Genomic DNA, 19,401 nt, shown 5'->3' on the forward strand with positions numbered 1-19,401 from the left:
GTTTCGGATGTAGGAAGAAAGGGAAACATTTAATTCGTGTAAACTGTTCAATCATTCACAACCAAATCTGTAGTCTTAATATGCTCTCGAGCACGCACACATTTTAACACTGCTCAAAATTGCCCAACCATCGCTAAAAACCTATTTTCTTAGTATAGTGAAACAGCGACATCTTGTGGGCCCAATACATGTGTGCATATCTTAGTTTCATTGTAGTGGTTTCGTAGGATGAAGTGCTGACAAGGCTTTCATTTAAAAAGCAACGAACAACAATAATTGTAGAAATTAGGCTTTATTGCTCTGATAACAAGAAGTCATGTTATTTAAAAGAAAAATCATCGAAAAAGCATTGCCGAATAAATTAAATGGTGGACCAGAGAGCTCCACGGAAAACGGTTAGGCATTTGCACAGATAAGAGAATATTGGCTGACATTAGAAAGGGGATTCTGCTTGGCAATATGTACTGTGCTGTCCCATAGTGGATGCTAGTTATACTTTATACGTTGGGAAATGGCTGCACTCACTGACCAAGTGCAAAGCACCCACAGGCGGTGCGTTTTGGTCAAAAAGTTAAAATGTCAATCCATGAATGCCTTATAATTGTATACATAGTTATTAAAAAAGAACACAAACGGTTCCTTTCAAAAACGGTTCAAAAACATTCTTAAAAATATACAAATCTATGTTTCATAACAGAATAAACTACAAGCTTCCCGCTTTCTTTACAGTGGTCCAATCGCCCAAATGCTTTCCCTGAAATAAATATACACAACATAAGAATTGGAAAACAATACCCTGGATCACAATACAGTGCATAAAGATTGCAATACACCGTTTTGATTGTAGTAAGGTAGTATTGTAATAGAGCAATTAGTCATACATATGTTCCGCTTGCACGGGTGGCAGTCGACAAAGCTAAAATACCTGGCCCACGAAATTCGAAAAGCTTTGGAAGATGGAGGATTTTGCTTACTGTGACATTGAGAATGCATTGTCAATTTAACCTGAGAAACCAACGTAAACAGATCACACAGCAATGGAAAGGCAGTCACCAATTATAGGACCCATGTATTTAATTGACATTATCCTAGACAACATAAGTGGTGGAAAGGAGCCAGCAAGCACACACGCAGCATTACCCCTGTCCCCCCTCCATGTGTTGTGGACTCCCTCACATATGGACTCAGTGTTGCAAAAAACATTTCATCCAGCTTTTACTTTAGGTTTCACCAGGTTTTGAAACAAAATTCAAATAAGCCTTTTCTATACGTTTGCTTATGTGTCAAAAATAGGTTTCCGGAGCCTTACTGAACATCATGGCCATCGTGAGGCCTGAGATAACTGACTCCCTGAGGGAGAAAATTACTTTAAAAGACCAGCGTGCACTATAATATTGTGCCAACAATTGGGTACATTTGTTTAACTGTGACAAGAAACTTTCACAAATTAAATATTTAAGAACTGAAAAGGAGTGTCTGGGTCTTTTCGGCGATGTGCACCTCAGTGGCTATAGAATAATGACGCACAGAAATATAGAGGCCTTAGAGGTTTTATATTCCTCCCTGGAACTGCCACCAATATTACGAAAGTTCGATAATGAGTAGATATGAACTGCAAATCGCATGTGGGGCGAGAAGACGAGCTCCTGCGCTAACACTGTGCTATGTGGAAACATCTGTACAGAATTGAAACACCTGCATATGTCATGCAGAGGAGTGCGTACAAGTGGCGGCGTAGAGAGAGCACGGACTGGGCAGCGCCTAGATTAGATTCCATTTGGTGTTAGAGTAAAGGTGCCCAAGAGGCAACATGGAAAACCACGCTAGCAATTGACAGGCGCTCGATTGCATGTTTCTTATCTTTACTTATGACGTCCAAAGGTACAATCGCCAAAACCCTCCAATGGGGATCAAAGGATTCTGGTGCATAGAAAGAAAATCAAATCAAGTATAGGTTTCCTTCATGTATGGTGCAGTTCGAAAGAAATAAAACAGAGCATAAGAAGTCAAATAAAGAGAAGGAGCATTCGTTTGCTTAAAAAGAGTGTTCTCTAAACTCTTGCCAGCCATAGCAAGTCCTCTGGAGCGTCATCATATCAGCTGGATCCTCCTCTTCTTGTGCTCGGTTTACTGCCCTTGACTTCAGACTTCAATTGTAGGTACTGGAGCACATCAGGGGAGTTAAAGCTGTATCCCAGCTGGCGTGGCATGCGCGGAAATCCCCAAGGAAGCAGGAAGTCCTAGGAGGTAAGCTTGGAATAACTTGGAGGAGAAAACTTGCGCGTCAAGTACTTGACAATGTAGAGTGGAAGACAGCTTACGACAGTGATGGCGGACACTTTCCACAGGAAGGTCAAAGTTGTGATAAAGGCAACGTCTATGAGAAAAACATTAAAAAAATAATTAACACCAGTTTGTTAATACCACACCATGCAATGAGTACAGTGTTCAACGTCAATTCATCCTGCTAGCTACACGTGCTCTGTTTTTACCACCAACTAACCAAAGTGATAATAGTCACAAAGAAAAATGGAACTGAGGTAAGAACGACACAGGAGACAACGTAGATGACAACTTTATCTCTTTATTTCCAACACCAACTGCCCTTCCTCTTCCTCCTCACGTCACTTCCCTTTCTCCTCCGACCTCACTCTCAAACTCTCATTTTCAGATACAGTGTTCCTCTGGGGACACAGCATTTCCCACCCTCTTATCTATTAATTTCTATATATCTTCCACCCGGCGGAATCGGAGGCGGAGTCTTGCATCTTGTACCGGTTACCTGCTTTCCCCTCTGGAACCGTCTATTGCTGCCTGCTGCCAGTCCTCTTTCTACCTCCACTGTGAAGAGCATTCAGAGCATTCAAAACCCTCCTCCCGCCGCGGAGCTGCCGCGGAGTCGGAGGCAGAGTTTTGTGGTCTTTGGGTCATTTGGGCCTGAGGAGCTGGAGACCAGCGTTGGAACACTCGTAGAAAGGGACTCTTTGACTGATCCTTTAAGGCGCTGGTAAGACTCTCACACTGTTATTTTACCCATCGCCATATAGAATTTAAATTCAGTTTCACTTTAACATAAGAATACTTACCCACGTGAGAAACTTATTGGACTTACAAATCAACAACCTTTTCCCTCATGTTGCTCAAACTTCATTTTTGAACTTCCATAATCGACATCAACAAGACTAGTTGTGGGGATATCACTCGATCGCGGGAGCGTGTTCTCGCGAGATCGCACTTAACGAGATCTCGCGAGCCCACGCTCCACGGGAAAACGTTTCCCGCTTGAGAGCTGGCAGCCCGCCAGATGAAGCGGTCGCACCACAGCGCTGCTCCTGATGAGGAGCCGAGAAGGCCAGAACTTCCAGCAGCCGTACAGCCCAGCTTCTAGGGTGTAACACCACAGCCACAGGTGGTTACCTGGGGGCCCTAGAAGCTTACAGTGTGCCACCCTAGTGCACCCACTTCCCTCAGTGACTCAACTGGGGAAGTCCTGAACTTAACTGAACTGTAAGTACGTGCTTGATGAGAACTTGGACATATACCAGTCCACACCAGTTGTTATTTAATAAAGTAGAGCAGATTCACTACAGCGTACTGTCGTCCTTCAAGGCCACAACATAATTGGCGACGAGGATACCAAAGACCCCACGGCCTCACCATGCAAGGCACCACGCCGCCCCCTACCTTTCTCCCGTCACCGGGGACACCAGCAATTCCATGGATGCAGTGGGAGCCCCTGTTCTCCACCTATCTGGAAGCGATAGGCGGCACGCGGTATGCCCCCGTGAGGAAGAAGGCGATGCTGTTAAATGCGTTGGGGGTTGAAGGACAGCGCATTTTTGCTGGGTTGAAGGAGATACCTGCGGCCGATGAGGACGACGACGTCTACAAGGAAGCGACCCGTCGCATTGTGAAGAGGTTCACCAATAAGGAGAACGTTGTACTGCACAGACTGAGGTTCTACACCCGCAAACAAGAAGGGAGTGAACCCGTGGACGACTACATCACCAGGATGAGGGAGCTGGCCTCTCTTTGCGCCTTTGGCGAAAACGCAGAACAGGTCATCTGCGAAATGCTCGTCGTTCACACCAACTCTAGGAAAGTGCAGGACAAGTTCATACAAGAAAAGGAGGTCACCCTTGACAAGGCCATCCAAAATGCTAGGGTTTAGGAGGAAACCTCCAGCAGACGCAAAGAGGCGGGAAGTCACCTGCCTGCGCCTGAACTTGCGGCGCTACAATGGAGAGGGCGCAGAGACAAGCAGTCCAGCGACGGCCCCAGAGACAAAGGTCCCAGGCAAAAGGCGGCACCCAAATGCTATAGATGCGCCAGCACCAAGCACATGGCGAATGATCGCGACTGCCCCGCCAGGAATAAGGAGTGCTCTAAGTGCGGACGCATCAGCCACGTGGCTCAGGCATGCACGTGGCGGGAGAAGACGGTTTCCCGTGTCGATGGTGACTGCGTTTCAAGCGACGATGACGACCAGCAGGACAGACCCATGGTGGTCATGGTCAACGCTCCCCAGGCCAGGAGGGAAAAGCTCCACTGCACCATTAAAGTTGACAGAATGGAAACGCGCGTCATGGCAGACTCGGGATCCGACCTCACAATCCTCCCCATCAACACGTACAAGGAGATGATGGGTCGAGCGCAAGTAGAGATCAGAATGACCAGGCAAAAGCCGACGGTGTTCGGTGGTGCCACTGTCGACCTTTTAGGCTACATCAAAGCCCGGATCGAATTCAAAGGGAGGTCCACCACCACCAAAGTGTATTTTTCACCCAAAGGCCCAGCTGTACTGGGATGGGACGATCAACACAAACTCAGCATGAAACTGGATCCCAGCACTCCGGAACAGGTTCTCATGGTCTCCTCAGGAGCAGCGCTGAACTTCAAGGAGATGTTCCCGGACCTGTTCTCCGAGAACCCAGGGAAGGTGAGAAACTATGTCCACAGGATTCGCCTAAAACCCAACGCCATACCGGTGAAACACAAAGTCAGGGCAGTTCCTGCCACAGCGAGACCCGCATTGGAGGCCCACCTTCGGAAGATGGTCGAAGAAGGAACCATCAAGACCGTGGAATCCTCACAGTGGTTGAGTCCAGTAGTTTTGATCAAAAAGAAATCCAGCAACGACCTTAGGATCTGCATCGATTTAAGAAGCCTAAATCTAGAGGTGATCACAGATAGCTTTCCACTCCCCAGTATCAATGAGATCGTCCTCAGGATGAAAGAGGCGGCAATCTTCACTAAGCTGGACATGCGTGATGCCTATCACCAGATTCCCCTGCACAAAGCCTCTCGCCCCCTTACAGCGTTCATCACGCCCTTCGGCACCTTTCAATTTACCCGCATGCCATTCGGATTGTCATCGGCGGCATCCGCATTTCAGAGAATGATGAACTCCTTACTCAAGGGACTCACAAATGTTTCCTTCTTTCAAGATGATATCCTTGTGTATGCCACAGACAACGAGACCCATGACAAGGCACTGAAGGCTGTCTTGAGCAGGCTTCAAGAGGAGGGCATTCACCTACGCCATGAAAAGTGCGTCTTCGGAGTGAACAAGGTAGAATACCTTGGGTACTGCATTTCAAGTGACGGCGTTAGTCCCAAGAAGGACCTCATGCAGGCCATAACAGAAGCCCCGGCTCCGGTGTTCAAAGAGGAGCTAAGCTCATTCCTGGGCCTAGCGGAGTACTATGCCAAATTCGTCCCCAGATTCTCCGAGACCATGTCTCCCATGAGGGAGCTTCTGAAGAAGGGGGCAGCCTACTCGTGGGGTCCGGAACAGAACGAGGCGTTCCGGGAAATCAAACAGAGAATCCTACACGCGCCGTGCCTGAAACCATACAACCCTGAATGGGACACCTGCATTACCATAGATGCCAACGCATATGGCCTGGGGGCCACCCTGACCCAGAAGAAGGGAGACGCTGAGAACATTGTGGCGTTTGCATCCAAAGCGTTATCCGCATCGGAGAAGAATTACTCCACTGTCGAGAAGGAAATGTTGGCATGTGCATGGGCCGTCGACTACTTCAGATCGTACGTATGGGGGACGAGATTCAAGCTGGTCACCGACCACAAACCCCTCATCCACATGTTGAGCCCGGGCGGCACCAAGAGGGCCACCCCGAGGCTGGCCAGGATCGCCGCAAAGCTTCAAGAATACACATACGAAATAGCACACATTGCGGGGTGGAAAAATGCACAAGCGGACTGCATGTCCAGACTCCTGAGCCAAAGAGCCCCCGACACCACGTTCCTGGAGGATGAGTGTGTTGTAGCCTCCATTAGTGACTTGAGGAACGGCGAATACATGAACCTGAGTGAGCGCCACTGGCGGGAGGAGTTCGAACAGGACGAGGCCCTACGGCACGTCAGCACCTGGGTTCGCGAGGGATGGCCCAACGAGAGAGCGATGCCCGAAGGCCTCCATCCCTACTGGAAAGTGAACGAGGAAATCTCCACCATGAACGGTCTCATTTTCAGAGGCGATCAAATCATCCCGCCCAGCGGCATTGGCAAAGTGATAATGTGCAGGGCACATTCAGGCCACCTGGGGTGCAACATGACCAGACGCAGGATACGCGACGCCTACTGGTGGCCAGGCATGGACCAGGACATAAGACAAATGGTCGAAAGGTGCCACGAGTGCACCAACAGTGACAAGCGCCTAACCGTGAGGCAAGCCCCCATGCTGCCCACCGAAGTGCCCAAAGGGGTGTGGCGAAAACTAGGTTTGGATTTCATTGGGCCCCTGGACAACATGCCCCCAGAGCACAGATATGGGATAGTCATGGTTGATTACTTCTCCAAATGGGTAGAAGCTGACTTCACGTCAGACATCACCACAAGCACAGTCATTGAAACACTCACCGCCGTATTCCAGCGGGAAGGTCTACCAGAAGAACTCGTCACAGACAACGGAGTCCAGTTAGTCTCCCGAGAAATGGAGAAGTTTCTCAAGCTCAACTACATTCGACAACGGAGAGCAAGCCTGTACCACCCACAGGCCAATGGCCTGGTTGAGCGAGCAAACCGCTTCATCAAAGGGGCACTACAACTGGCTCATGCCTCGGGCTCTGACCCGTACAAGACGGCCAAGGAAGCAGTAGCGGCACACCGCCTCACCCCCAACGCCGTCACTGGCTTCTCCCCATTCCATCTGCTGAGGGGGAGAAGGGCCGCATCCTCACTGGTACCACCCTGGCTCCATCAAGTGAGGGCTGACCAAGACGTGAACATGGACGACGTAGCGTTTCGCATGCGGCGCAACAAAGAAGCCATGAAGGCCCAAGGGGACTTGCGTTGAGCCGCTCGACACACAGCAATTAACAGAGGTGACCTGGTGAAAATACGCCTTCCTCACAAAGACAATGAGACCGGCTCCAAGTACAGCAGTCCCATAGAAGTCATGGAGAGAGGGTCAAACCACATCTGCACCAGCGACGGAAGGAAATGGAATCTGGAGAGGGTGGCCATGTACCGCAGGAGGGAAGACGTGGAACAACCACACTGGGACACCAGAGAAGATCAAGACCGCCAAGGGACATTCGAAAACCCTCGCCGCTCAGAAAGAGGTGTCTTGGAGCTACACCAGGGCAACGATTTCTCAAGCCCCGACTCTCCAACTACACCCAGGAGTCACAGCGAAGAGCAAGGGAAGAAGAACTTGAATCACCCGCATCTTCTCAAGGGCACTCCAGCAATCCTGCCCCATATACAGATCTAAGCAGACCTCAGAGAGAGAGAAGAAAACCCAGCAAGTTTGCAGACTTTGTCATGGAATGACCATGCATCCTTTTTCCCAGCAAAGGAGGTGTGTGGGGATATCACTCGATCGCGGGAGGGTGTTCTCGCGAGATCGCACTTAACGAGATCTCACGAGCCCACGCTCCGCGGGAAAACGTTTCCCTCTTGAGAGCTGGCAGCCCGCCAGATGAAGCGATCGCACCACAGCGCTGCTCCTGATGAGGAGCCGAGAAGGCAAGAACTTCCAGCAGCCGTACAGCCCAGCTTCTAGGGTGTAACACCACAGCCACAGGAGGTTACCTGGGGGCCCTAGAAGCTTACAACATGCCACCCTAGTACACCCACTTCCCTCAGTGACTCAACTGGGGAAGTCCTGAACTTAACTGAACTGTAAGTACGTGCTTGATGAGAACTTGGACATATACCAGTCCACACCAGTTGTTATTTAATAAAGTAGAGTAGATTCACTACAGCGTCCTGTCGTCCTTCAAGGCCACAACACTAGTTAATTTACATTTACCGGACTTAATCCTTTCATTATTTGGGAAACAATGTTAGCCTTTTACTCGTATTCGTTTAGTAACTTGCTGCGCTCTCATTGGTGAGTTTAAAAGAAGCATAAACAGCATTTGATTCTTATATTCGGCAAATATATTTTTAGGAAAATCTCGAGCGGGACCTGCGTGCGATCTGATTTCATCCAGCCACCTCTCGACTTACCCAGCGCATAGGACAACTTGCGGTAATCAGCCTCCATTTCTATGGTGTCTTTGAGCGGGAACTGTGAACGTTATCGTCTTTGACCTGTCTCCTCTAAGCAACGGGGGACTTCTTGGAGTTTCTACGACTGGTGTTTATGAGCGGAGAACGCAAGCGTTGGCCTTTGGTTTGTTTTGTCTGTCATTTTACATCCAGAAATCGGAACCTATACTTCCTGCACCTCGGAGCAGGGACTGCGGACGCTTGTGTCTTTGACCCGTTTCCTTTAAACAACGGGGGATTTCTTGGAGTTTTTGCAGCTGGCATTTGCGAGCGCAGACCGTGAACATTGGCCCTTGGTCTGTTCTGCCTGGAATCTTTTTTCTGTGAGTTGGAACCTATACTTCCAGCACCTCGGAACGGGGGCTGATGACGTCTGTGTCTTTGACCTGTCTCCGAGCTGCATCTTGACAAGAGCTGCTACTTCTTGTCAAATTTGGGCAGGAACTGCCAGCGCTTTGCTATTAACAGGGACATAACGGGTGTTGGTTTTGCCAAAGAAACTAAGCAACGGCTGCAGCTTTTCTTTTTCTCCTGCTCCTTTTTCTGTTATATTAAACAACACAAAAGAGACTTATAGAAGACGTTATGACAGGTTACAATTTACGAAGCACTATATAAGGTATGGATGCTCGTGCACCTGAATTTCATGATCCATCTACCAGAGACAGACACTTACCACCGTTTAACCAAACAATATTTAAATCACTGGTGTGTGATAAAACATTTAAAAAAGTACAAATCATTTACCCTAATGATGAGCAGATACCCTCTGTCTCTGGCTTGTCACATTTGATTATAAATAAAAATATTGGTGCTTCTACTCCAAAAAATTAGGAATGTCGACATGATGCATTGTTACATAAAGACTATACTTTAAGGACAACGTTAAATACAATACTTAATTATTTTCTGCGCGAGCAAGATGAAAGACGAAGAAATTCGCTCAGAGGTACATTCTCACACAGGCCACTTACTGGAGAGTACTAAAGATTTAGAAATTAATGATACAACTCTGGTTGCATTAAAAAATGCTGTGAATGATCTTTCAATTTTGAACAAAACTGAAGCCCAACTACGTCATCAAGAACTAATGGAACATTTCCACAATAACAAACGGCGATGAAGAAACAAAAAAGATGAGAGGAAATCTATCTGCCAAAATACAAGAGCTTGAAAACCATCCTTGTACAAAACAATATCTTCCACCCATTGGCAAGGTCGACAGATCACTCATCAATTGTACCAAAGGTATCTGTGAATTAGGAGTCACACTTAGCCCATCTTCTTCAGATGTGTCTTTCTTCTGCTTCTTCTATTCTGCTTCACGTACCATCCCTTCTTCGCATGGTCTTCTGAATGGGCAGAAATACGACGAATTTCTCATGACTTCCTTGTTCTCGAGAGCCACTGTGACCATGGATCCCTTCTGCACCACGATGGTAGCGGGGTCAGACATGTATCTGGGATCTGTCTTCCTTGACTGTCTTTTCTGCACAAGCACTTCATCTCTGATATCAAAGTCTTTCGGAGATGCACCCTAAATCGATATGTATAACCCTTCGTAGCCACCATTATTTTGTTATCCCTCTCTCCGATTTCTTCATCGCTCACATTTGTAGGCATGGTACAACTAGTAAACTTGTCTTGAGAGTCCAAGCCATCATGAGTTCAGCGGTCGTCGCTCATGTTGATTCATGTGATGTCCGGTACTGTCTCAGCACCTTGCACAGTGTCTGTTGTAGAGGCATTGTGAGGAGTCAGAAATGCGAGACAGACACAGGTATAGGTTTTGCAAAATTTGCCATTTTATTAAATAAAAAGGGGTGAGAGAATTGCCAATCTTTCCCTAGCCTAACAAGGAGTTTCCTATCTAACCAACTAAGGCTAAAGGACAATGACCTACTATCAAGACACATCTGTCACTTACACGAATACATGCAACGAATTCATACAGGAATTATGAGGCAGTTTAAACTTCACAAAATAACATAAAAATTCAAACACAAAAGTTATAGTCAGGAATCCTTGTGACCAGGGTTGGATCCCTGTCCCCTGGATCAAGACAGGATTTTCCAAACCAAAGTTCAGTTTCACAAAAGTTATTTGCAGTAACCAAGTTTGACTCCAGGTAGAAATTAAAGTTCTTTTCATTCAATATATCCTTCACTTGGTAAAGTGACTGTCTTAGTTCAAAAGGTTTTTTTCACACCTGCATACAACCTTCTGCTAGGTAAACCAAAAGACTTTCTCATCACAGAGCAAGTCAGACGTCAAGGTAAAGGTGCTTTGAAGATCAATCTTTATCACGTCTTATTCCCTCTTTAGAAACAACATTTTAGTCAGGATGGTTATACAACAGCTGGTCAAACACTGTAATGGATTTGCCACTTCTTTGCCCCACAACCTTCTACCACATTCGCAGTACTTCAAGTTACCGTCTTCCTGGTCCACTCGTCTGCCAGAACTAACCACTATTTGTCCCTTTCCTGGTTTACTCTCCTGCCAGGATAAAACTCCTACTACTATAACTTGTACTCTGTGGTAAGGCTTGTTAACACAATTGGCACACAGCATCTTTCTCCAACATACTGCACACAAGGAAAATAGTTCTCACAGTGATCTGTTTGCCATAAGCACTGCAGGTTACACTTCTCTCCCCCCTTATTCCTTGTTATAAGGAGGGTTTCTCTCCTGCTGTATTTGATTTTCTTTTACACAACCTCCTAGCTGCGGGTAATGTGGTTTACAACTTCCTCCCTCAAGGTATCTTGTTATAGGACCGTCAAATTCAAATTGCCTTGGTGTCACGCTCAGCTTTCTTAGGCTTTGGCAATAGATGTGTTACTGTCCACCTTTTAGATGTCCCTCTTCAGGAAAGTTGTATCTCCTTTGGTTTAATATTGTCCTTGGTTGGCTTGGGTAATGCAGGTTATAATATTCCCTTATTGGATATTTCCCAATTTGGCTTTGGCAATGTGGGCTACAATATTCTCCTGAGTTTTGCCCAGTTTGCATTCAAAAGTTTGGTATTCTTCTTTGTTAGTCGGGACTCCTGCAACGCTTGACAGCTCCCGCCAGCTTGCCGTTGCTCGCGCTGTCTGTCAATAAACCCCTCACAACCCTGCGCACTCACCAGTGAGAATCTTACACTGGATCAGGGTGCAGGGAACTTCTCTCCCCCTCCGGGTTGCCGGCCTCAATACCGCTTTCCTCTGCGTGTCCTCTGCATACACCAGGGATCCCGACCTCCACCAGACTCTCCACACGGCGCCACGCCTCTGCTTCTTCCTGCTGCTTCCCTTTGGCCCGCACTGAAGGGCCTTTAATGTTTAAAGGTCCCGATCAGGTGTGGGTCATTACAACAACTAGACTGCACATTACTCTTTGGTAACTCTGGACCCCTCTTCTTCGTCTGAATACAAGGAGAATTATGTTCCTAGTTGTTTTAACATCAGAATCCTCAATTTCACAATAGGCTATTAAAAAAGTATTGTCATTAGGGAAATTGTTCAGAAGGGTTCTCCCATTCTGCCTCCCATGTGATCCTCCAGCATAATTCCCCCCCCAGGGTCAGGAGCAGGTAGCGGCTGCCTTTCCCCGGCCACATAAGAAGGGTTCCAGGCCAGGGTTTTTGGGATGATCACGTCAGATTCATCACAGCATGTTTTCAATTTCTGCTTTTTGGCCAGTCATTGATTGTCCCCATAAACCTCCAGGACATTCCATTGGCCTGGGGCCAAAATGGTGCTGGCCAAATATGTAACACTGGAAGGTTGGAGCTCTGCTTACTGTAGTCACGGATAAACGCGCCTCATTTAGTGTTGAACAGGCTGCCTGGTGTCTCAGAGAGAATGCGGCCGCAGGCCGCCTAGGTTGTATATGGAATTTTTCCAAGGGATACCACGCAATGGTGTGTAATGACGTTTAGAGTTATATGGGTTTAGCAGGCGTGAGGTTCCCTAAGCAACTTGTAAACATTGCAACTGGGTAAAGAAGCCATTCTAATGATAGGCTGTGCAGGAAGGAGCGTGCATCGAAAGGAGTGAAATGCATGTTGTGCATATAAGATATACAGTATGTGGACATCTCTGTTAAACAATATGCATAAGTATCCGGATGTCGGACAGAGGCTCTAATTAATGTAAAGTGCCCTGAATGTGTATGTGAGAACTGCTTGGCCGCAGTGACAATTACTGCATATGCAGTTCTGCCTTGTAATATGATGGGCACAACTATGACGACTGGGTCGGTATAGTGATAGCAGGACGTAAGGTCAATGGTAATCTTTCCATGTGGTTTAGACAGATACATGGGAATGGAAAGACGGTGTGGGTCACACACAAACCGATTCTTAACACATTATACGTGATCAAAGGGCAGAAGTATCGTAGTAATTCAAGGGTAGTGTAGCTGGAAAAACTGTATTGGCGTATCAACAAAATGTGTGCATATGTTTGAATAGTGGAAGAAAAAGCTGTAAAAATTGTAGAGAATGATGTGAGAATCACTGTACAGTATAGCAAGGCCTATATTTACACAGTCGGTAAGTGTCACTACTGGAGAGGACAAGCCGTGTTATACTTCAGATCACAGAAAACAGTGCAAATCTAGTTCCTCATTCAAGTCATTGGGAGAAACTGTCCAGTTTTTCTATCCAATATGCTTCCCTTTGTTCCAGTTTTTGGTGAGGTTTATTCTCAGATGAGTGGACTTAACGACCTCCAGGATCTGGAATCTAATTTTTGACAATTGATGCCTTGCTTGCTCAAAATGTTTCGCAACTAGTGATTGTTGTTTTTTTGTTCTGATGTTGGACGTATGTTCATTCCATCCAAGTCTGGCTTTTCTGCTGGTTTGGCTTATGTAGAGAAGCCTGCAAGGACATTTGATTGAGTTTATCACTCCTTGCGAAGTGCATGTTAAGTATTTCTGATGGCAATCTTTTCTCCTGTCCTGGGATGTGTGACCGAATTGCCTTTGATGATACTATTGCAATTCCCACATGACATACATGGAAAAGTCCCTTTCTCGTTGGTCATTATCTTTGTGGTTTCCTTGGGGTGTGTCTTAACAAGGAGATCTCTCAGATGACTGCTGCGTTGGAATGTGAAGATCGGTTTGTCTGTGTGCTGTACTTGCTGACAAATACCATTGAGTTGCCAGATTTGGTGGTAGTCTTAGTAGGAGACAGGAAGGACAGTAGTTCTTTGGTTGCTGCTTTGTTGGCAGCCAATGCCAGTCTGTCTTCCTTGTAACCTCTCTCCTTGAACTTAGTCATCATTTTGTTCTTTTCGTGCTCATACATTGTCTCTCCATTGATTATTCGTCCGATCCGTAATATTTGGCTGTATGGCAAACTTCTAATGGTTGCCGGAGGGTGAAAACATGTCCTGTGCAGAAGGTTATTTCGGTCTGTTGGTTTGTGGTACACAATTGTGTCATTTCCTGCACATGCGCAATCTCAATGTCACTTGGCATAGTAAGATCATTGTCTTTGTCTTCCCTCTGTTCCCCCTCTCTTGCCTCGTGGCGCCTTGTAACACTTGTGTATAGGCGCGTTATAAATGCCATAGCATATCAAAGATGGGTGCACTGGGGGTGATATGGACATCCAAGAAATGGATGTGAAGGTTGCCGATCTCATGTGTCGACTGTATTCTCTTGTCTATCATATTCAGGTAAATGAGAAATGCATCCATGTTTCTCTTGAATCACTCCATGCCATAAAAATGTTGTAGATGTATCTTCCCAAGTATTTGATGAATCAGTGCCAAATGGGATGTTTGATGACATGACCCTTTTCAAATTTAAGCATGAATGCATTCGCATATGCTGGCGCCATAGAGGTACCCATAGCTGTTTCACTCGTTTGTAAATAATATGTGTTGTTGGGTCGGAAGTACGCGTTTTGCGAGATAAGATCCAAAAGCACCATAACCCATTCCTTGGAAGATCCCACTTCATCTTCTTATAGTAGAAGCCACTCCACTGCCTGTTGGCCTAGGGAATGTGGAATAGATGTGTACAAGCCATTAACATCAATAGTGACTAGAAATTCTTCTTCATTGAGCTGTATATTGTTGAGTCTGTTGAGAAAGTCTGTTGTGTCCTTAATGTAAGATGGATACTTCTGAATCATTGGTTGCAATATAATGTCAATATATATGCAGAGAGGTTGAAGTATACTGTTGGTTGCTGCCACAATTGGTAGTCCAGGCGGTTGAGTCAATGATTTATGTATCTTTGGTAAAAGATAAAAGTGCAGAGTTTTCAGGTAATTTTGTGTAAGGATCGTCTAGTTTTCTCAGTGATCCCTTCATTACCTTCTGCCATTTCTAAGATTGATTTCAAATTGAATGCAATCTCGTTGGTTCGATCACTGGGTAGAGTGTTGTATATGCTTAAGTCGCTCAGCTGTCTGGAGCAGCCTGTTTCATATTCCTCTGTATTCGTAATAACCAGGGCACCTCCTTTTTCAGCTGGGCGGATGATGATGATTGCATCATCTTCATACAGATTTCTGATGATTGTCAATAGCATTCCCCTCCCTCTCCCGCCACCCCCCCAACAGTCCTGAGGTAAAAACACCCAGCCTTAAACACTGCTGCAAACTGTGCATGCCTTTAACAGTTGTGGTCGAATTGTACCTCAAGCTCCAATACTTGTGTACCAGGGATAGGACGAGTATTATTAAAAAGTGCTAACTCACAACCCTCCTGGCCTGGTTTTGGAGTTTTTTTCTGAAAGCACAATAAATGGTTCTGACTACGGTTTAACTTTAAGTCAATTTCCTTCAATTGAAGTGGCATTTTCTGTCAAACTATGTCGTTGTTTCCAATTGGCCTTGGGTCTTGAGAAAAGAGAGGTGCAGACTAATGACACTGCAGCCTCCACCTCCAGTGGCCTGGCAGACAATGAACAGCAACAGGAGGAGGTCTGACCTGCGCAGAGCCTCATAAGGGACGAGCACACTGCTAAGACAAATGAATGAATGCTTACCTGCCGAGGAGAGCCATTTAACAGCAGGTCCTCAGATCAGGACCAGGACCAGGTCTGGAGGGGGGCCACACACATATTGTAGTCGCTGATTTTCAGAGGCTACTGTAAGGTCCAACATGACAATAGCTGAAATATAGCTCCTGTCTGCGTCCATAGGCAATTATTTGCCAAAGAAACAGTCAGTCAAAGTTGGTCAAAGAAATGCTAAGTAATTACATCTGTGTCAGTTCACCAGAAAAACTGCAAATGAGTCTAAATCCAGATGTCTGTGTCCTTTCCAGATCAGAAAAGTTCAAGGGATGTAAATGTTTTCCACAAATATGGGGGAGCGACCGTGCATACTAAGGGAGCCTGAACCAACCAAGGATGGTGAAGGTTGCTGTTCTGTCAGTGAGAAAATATTAAAAGGAATAGTTGAAATGTAGCATCTTACGGCAGACTTTTTGTGAAAAGTTGGATAAAAAGCCACAGAGTTTGCAATCGGTTTTGTAGGGTAACGTATGAAACAGTCCAATAGATACAAGTGGTCCAACAGTGAATAGGAACTTTTCCAAAACATTTTCATGATGCCTTTACCCATAATACAAGCCAGTATAAAAACATTTTCACACTGGCTGTGCCCATACATGTCCATGCGGTCAGCACCAAGACATCCCAGAATTCCCATATAAGAACACTCATATTTGCTTTGCGCACATTGACAGTAATGATACTATAAGAAAACATGTATCTGCTGGCTCTGACAATATATGCCAGTAACCCCACTTAAAAAAATACTGCTGTTGGCTTTGCCAGTGAAAATGTCATGCCATAGAAAAAACAAAATAGTCCAGTATGGCTCCACCAATGTACGCACGCCTACCAACGTAGTAGCATTTATAATGTCTGCTTTACCATTGATGCCTAGCAAAAAATGCCATGCCACAGTAAGAAAAATATCTATACTGTCTACACCAACATAGGTCAATCTAGACACGTAATAACACTCATGGCTGTTTTAACCTCGATCCCCAGTTAAAATGCCAAGACACAGTAGAAAAAATGAATCCCCTCTCAGTAATATTCCTTTGATGGATGTTCCTTCCACTGATTCCTCATCTTTGATATTTTGTCTCCAGCTCATCTGTTTTCAGAAACTGTTTTGCAGTCAGTGTGTGCAGGGTGGCGTGGTGGTCTGTTCCACTCGGCACCACTATGCGCCCCTTATTGGATGGAACCTGGGGGCCAGTATATGTAGTCGCGCACTGCACAATCCCAGTTCATTTTTTCAGCACACTCTGTACTGTTTGAAAACCATGTTTTGCCTTTGACAGTTAAAGCCATCACATGAGCAGAACCCTCTGCTGCTTGCTACAGCCGAGGGAGCACTCAGTCTCTTCACTGGGCTGGCTTTGGCCATTCATAATGTGTGGCGGGTCGGTGCCCAATTGCCCATTCTGTCCAACCTGGCCCTGCTCTTTGGCCACAAAGAAATTACCTCCTGTGTCCATAATGTGATCCCATCAATTGACAAGATCTTCTCAACTTAAGAACTCTAAATATTTACATAAGGCCATAAAAAATCACAATGTCCCCCAAGTAAACAGCATGGTTAAAAGATTTGTGTTGAAAATAAAGGAAACTGTACAAAGAGGCTAGAGTGTCAGAAGAAGACTGCTCCACAGGGTTGTAATGCTAGATGGTATAGAGATAAGATCACAGAAGCATGCAACCAAATTAAAAAGACAAAGACAAGCGCATCACAAACAAGGAGGCCACAGAGATTGGGTGTTAGTGTTGTAGCTCCAGAACAAAACAATAAATCATATACTCAATTTGCAACACCTCCACTATAGGTATAGAAGGGAAACACTCAGCATCCTGACCTGGAGACACAGAACATATCTCAATACCCATGGTACATAAGAGCAAATGACATGCACAAGAAAGACTATATGATTCATGTACAGATGCACGCAGCAACACTTAGGAGCCCACACATGCACAATGCAAATGGTCATTAAAAAACAGTTTATATTTTGTATTTTTTAGAAAGTAGAAACATATCTAAAATGTCTTACAAATACATTGCATGATTTGTTTTTTATAGATATTAGTGAATGTTCATAATTTTAAGAATCTTTTTTCTGAATTTCATGTCACCTTTTTCAAAAATGTAATTTGAAAAAAATAGCTTAAACCATTCCAAACATTCTCAAAAAATGTATTTCAATGTATCTGATACAGATCATGATCATTTGATCATTTTAAACATCTGTCTTTCTGAATTTTACTTCAAGCGTATCCCATCTTATTTAATGACCCTAATGTTGTAGTTTATTTTCTTTTGTTAAAGGCAATGTGGTGTTATGTCCTGTACCTTTAAGAGCTCAAGTATGTCCCTGGCAGTTAAAACTAGTGCCAGCAGGACAATGGTCTTGGATTGCCGTCTTTGAAATACGTTTCTCTTCAAGTCACATGGTCCTCATATTATTTCTAACACTGCATCTTGGTTCCTTGCACCTTTCAGGCCCTGACAAAACACTTTAATGTTTTGTCGCAAAGGGCTGCACAACATTGGGTAATTTCAATTTTGGCAATTACGTGAAAATGTGCACAAAGTTTGTACAATTTCTAAAATAATTACAGAATTGGATACCGTCCACCCATTCCAAGTGACTATACGAATCAACATATGGAATGGATTATGTTTGAGGCCTTTACACAAGCCCTTGAGCACTACACAGAATCACTGGCAAGCAGGATCAAACTGAATGTTAGATAGTCCAGAACCCTGGCATGTTTCTGCAGATGAATGTTCATTGTTTTAGTGTAGATATTTTGTTGTTACAAAGGGGCTGGAGATTACAGTTATATGCTTCTCTTCCACTGTACTTCAGATTAGATCACTTTCATCCGTTTTGAGCATATTTTATTTAGCACTTTTCTTGGCAGTTTTCTAGTATCCAAGTAGTCTGAGCATCAGGAATACATGGTATAGTGACCTGTTTGGGTTATTTGACCATAATGAGGCACCTCGTAGGAAGTTAGCCATCCAATTCACATTGCAAATACTGGTTTTTAACAGAAAATCTGAACGATAGTTAAGCGTTTACTGTATTTGGATGCACCATTCAGGAACAGCCTAGAAAACCTTATTTTTACTGCATCATCCACCTTGAACAGTTCCACCTCAACATACTACCATCACAGGTAATGCTAATTTATTCCTAGTTCTCTACCAAGAAGTTGGATACCCCTTGCATTTAAATGTAGGGTGAATTAACAAATGACACTGTTTAACCAACCTGCAATGATTACACATAGAGCCTGTGCACCTCTGGAAAATCACAGAGGAAGTAGGAGGAGAGGTTCAGCACAAACAGATAGCACCTGACTGTACTGACTGTACTGAAGTCATCATTGTGGTTTTGCAAAGCAGCCTGCACAGTATTTTCCAGGACACTGTTGAATTGCTACCCCACAAGCTTACATTGAGATTGGTCAAGTACTGTGGGGCGGTAAATGTAGCCATCTCCTCCATCATAAATTGCACTTAACTTTCGGACAGTATGGATTCAGGACAGCCTTCTCCTTGAGGGCCGGCTCATTGTTTCTTGGGACATATAAAACATGCTTGAGGACTTTTTCATGCTTCTCCAAGCTGCAGAAGAAGTTTAAAACATAGCCCCAGAATAATACAACTGCCTTCACTCCTCTGAAAAGAGAGTCCATCAAGCATTGAAAATTGTCAGCACCTCAGGTAAGGACAAATGGCATCCACTGAATCTAGAAAACACGAAAGGAAGCAATGAATGGCACCAGTTAATTTGATTTGATGGTGGGCGCACTGCAGGTCAAGAATAGATGAAATGTTTGCCTCTGGGTGGCTGAGCATTT

General features: G+C 45.1%; 1 protein-coding gene across 2 annotated transcripts in view; it reads right to left on the reverse strand.

Annotated features, from left to right (window-relative positions):
* Window positions 1-276: 276 nt before the first annotated feature.
* Window positions 277-19,401, reverse strand: part of ATP9B (ATPase phospholipid transporting 9B (putative)) — a 3,609,114-nt gene continuing 3,589,989 nt past the window's right edge. For both annotated transcript variants that reach the window (XM_069620656.1, XM_069620655.1), the window contains one exon: window positions 277-2,377. In XM_069620656.1, coding sequence (XP_069476757.1) covers window positions 2,241-2,377 — 137 coding nt within the window. In that variant the 3' untranslated portion in view covers window positions 277-2,240. The remainder of the gene's footprint in view (window positions 2,378-19,401) is intronic.

This window comes from Ambystoma mexicanum, chromosome 5q (assembly GCF_040938575.1).
Source record: "Ambystoma mexicanum isolate Mex_15411 chromosome 5q, UKY_AmexF1_1, whole genome shotgun sequence".
Lineage (NCBI taxonomy): Eukaryota > Metazoa > Chordata > Amphibia > Caudata > Ambystomatidae > Ambystoma > Ambystoma mexicanum.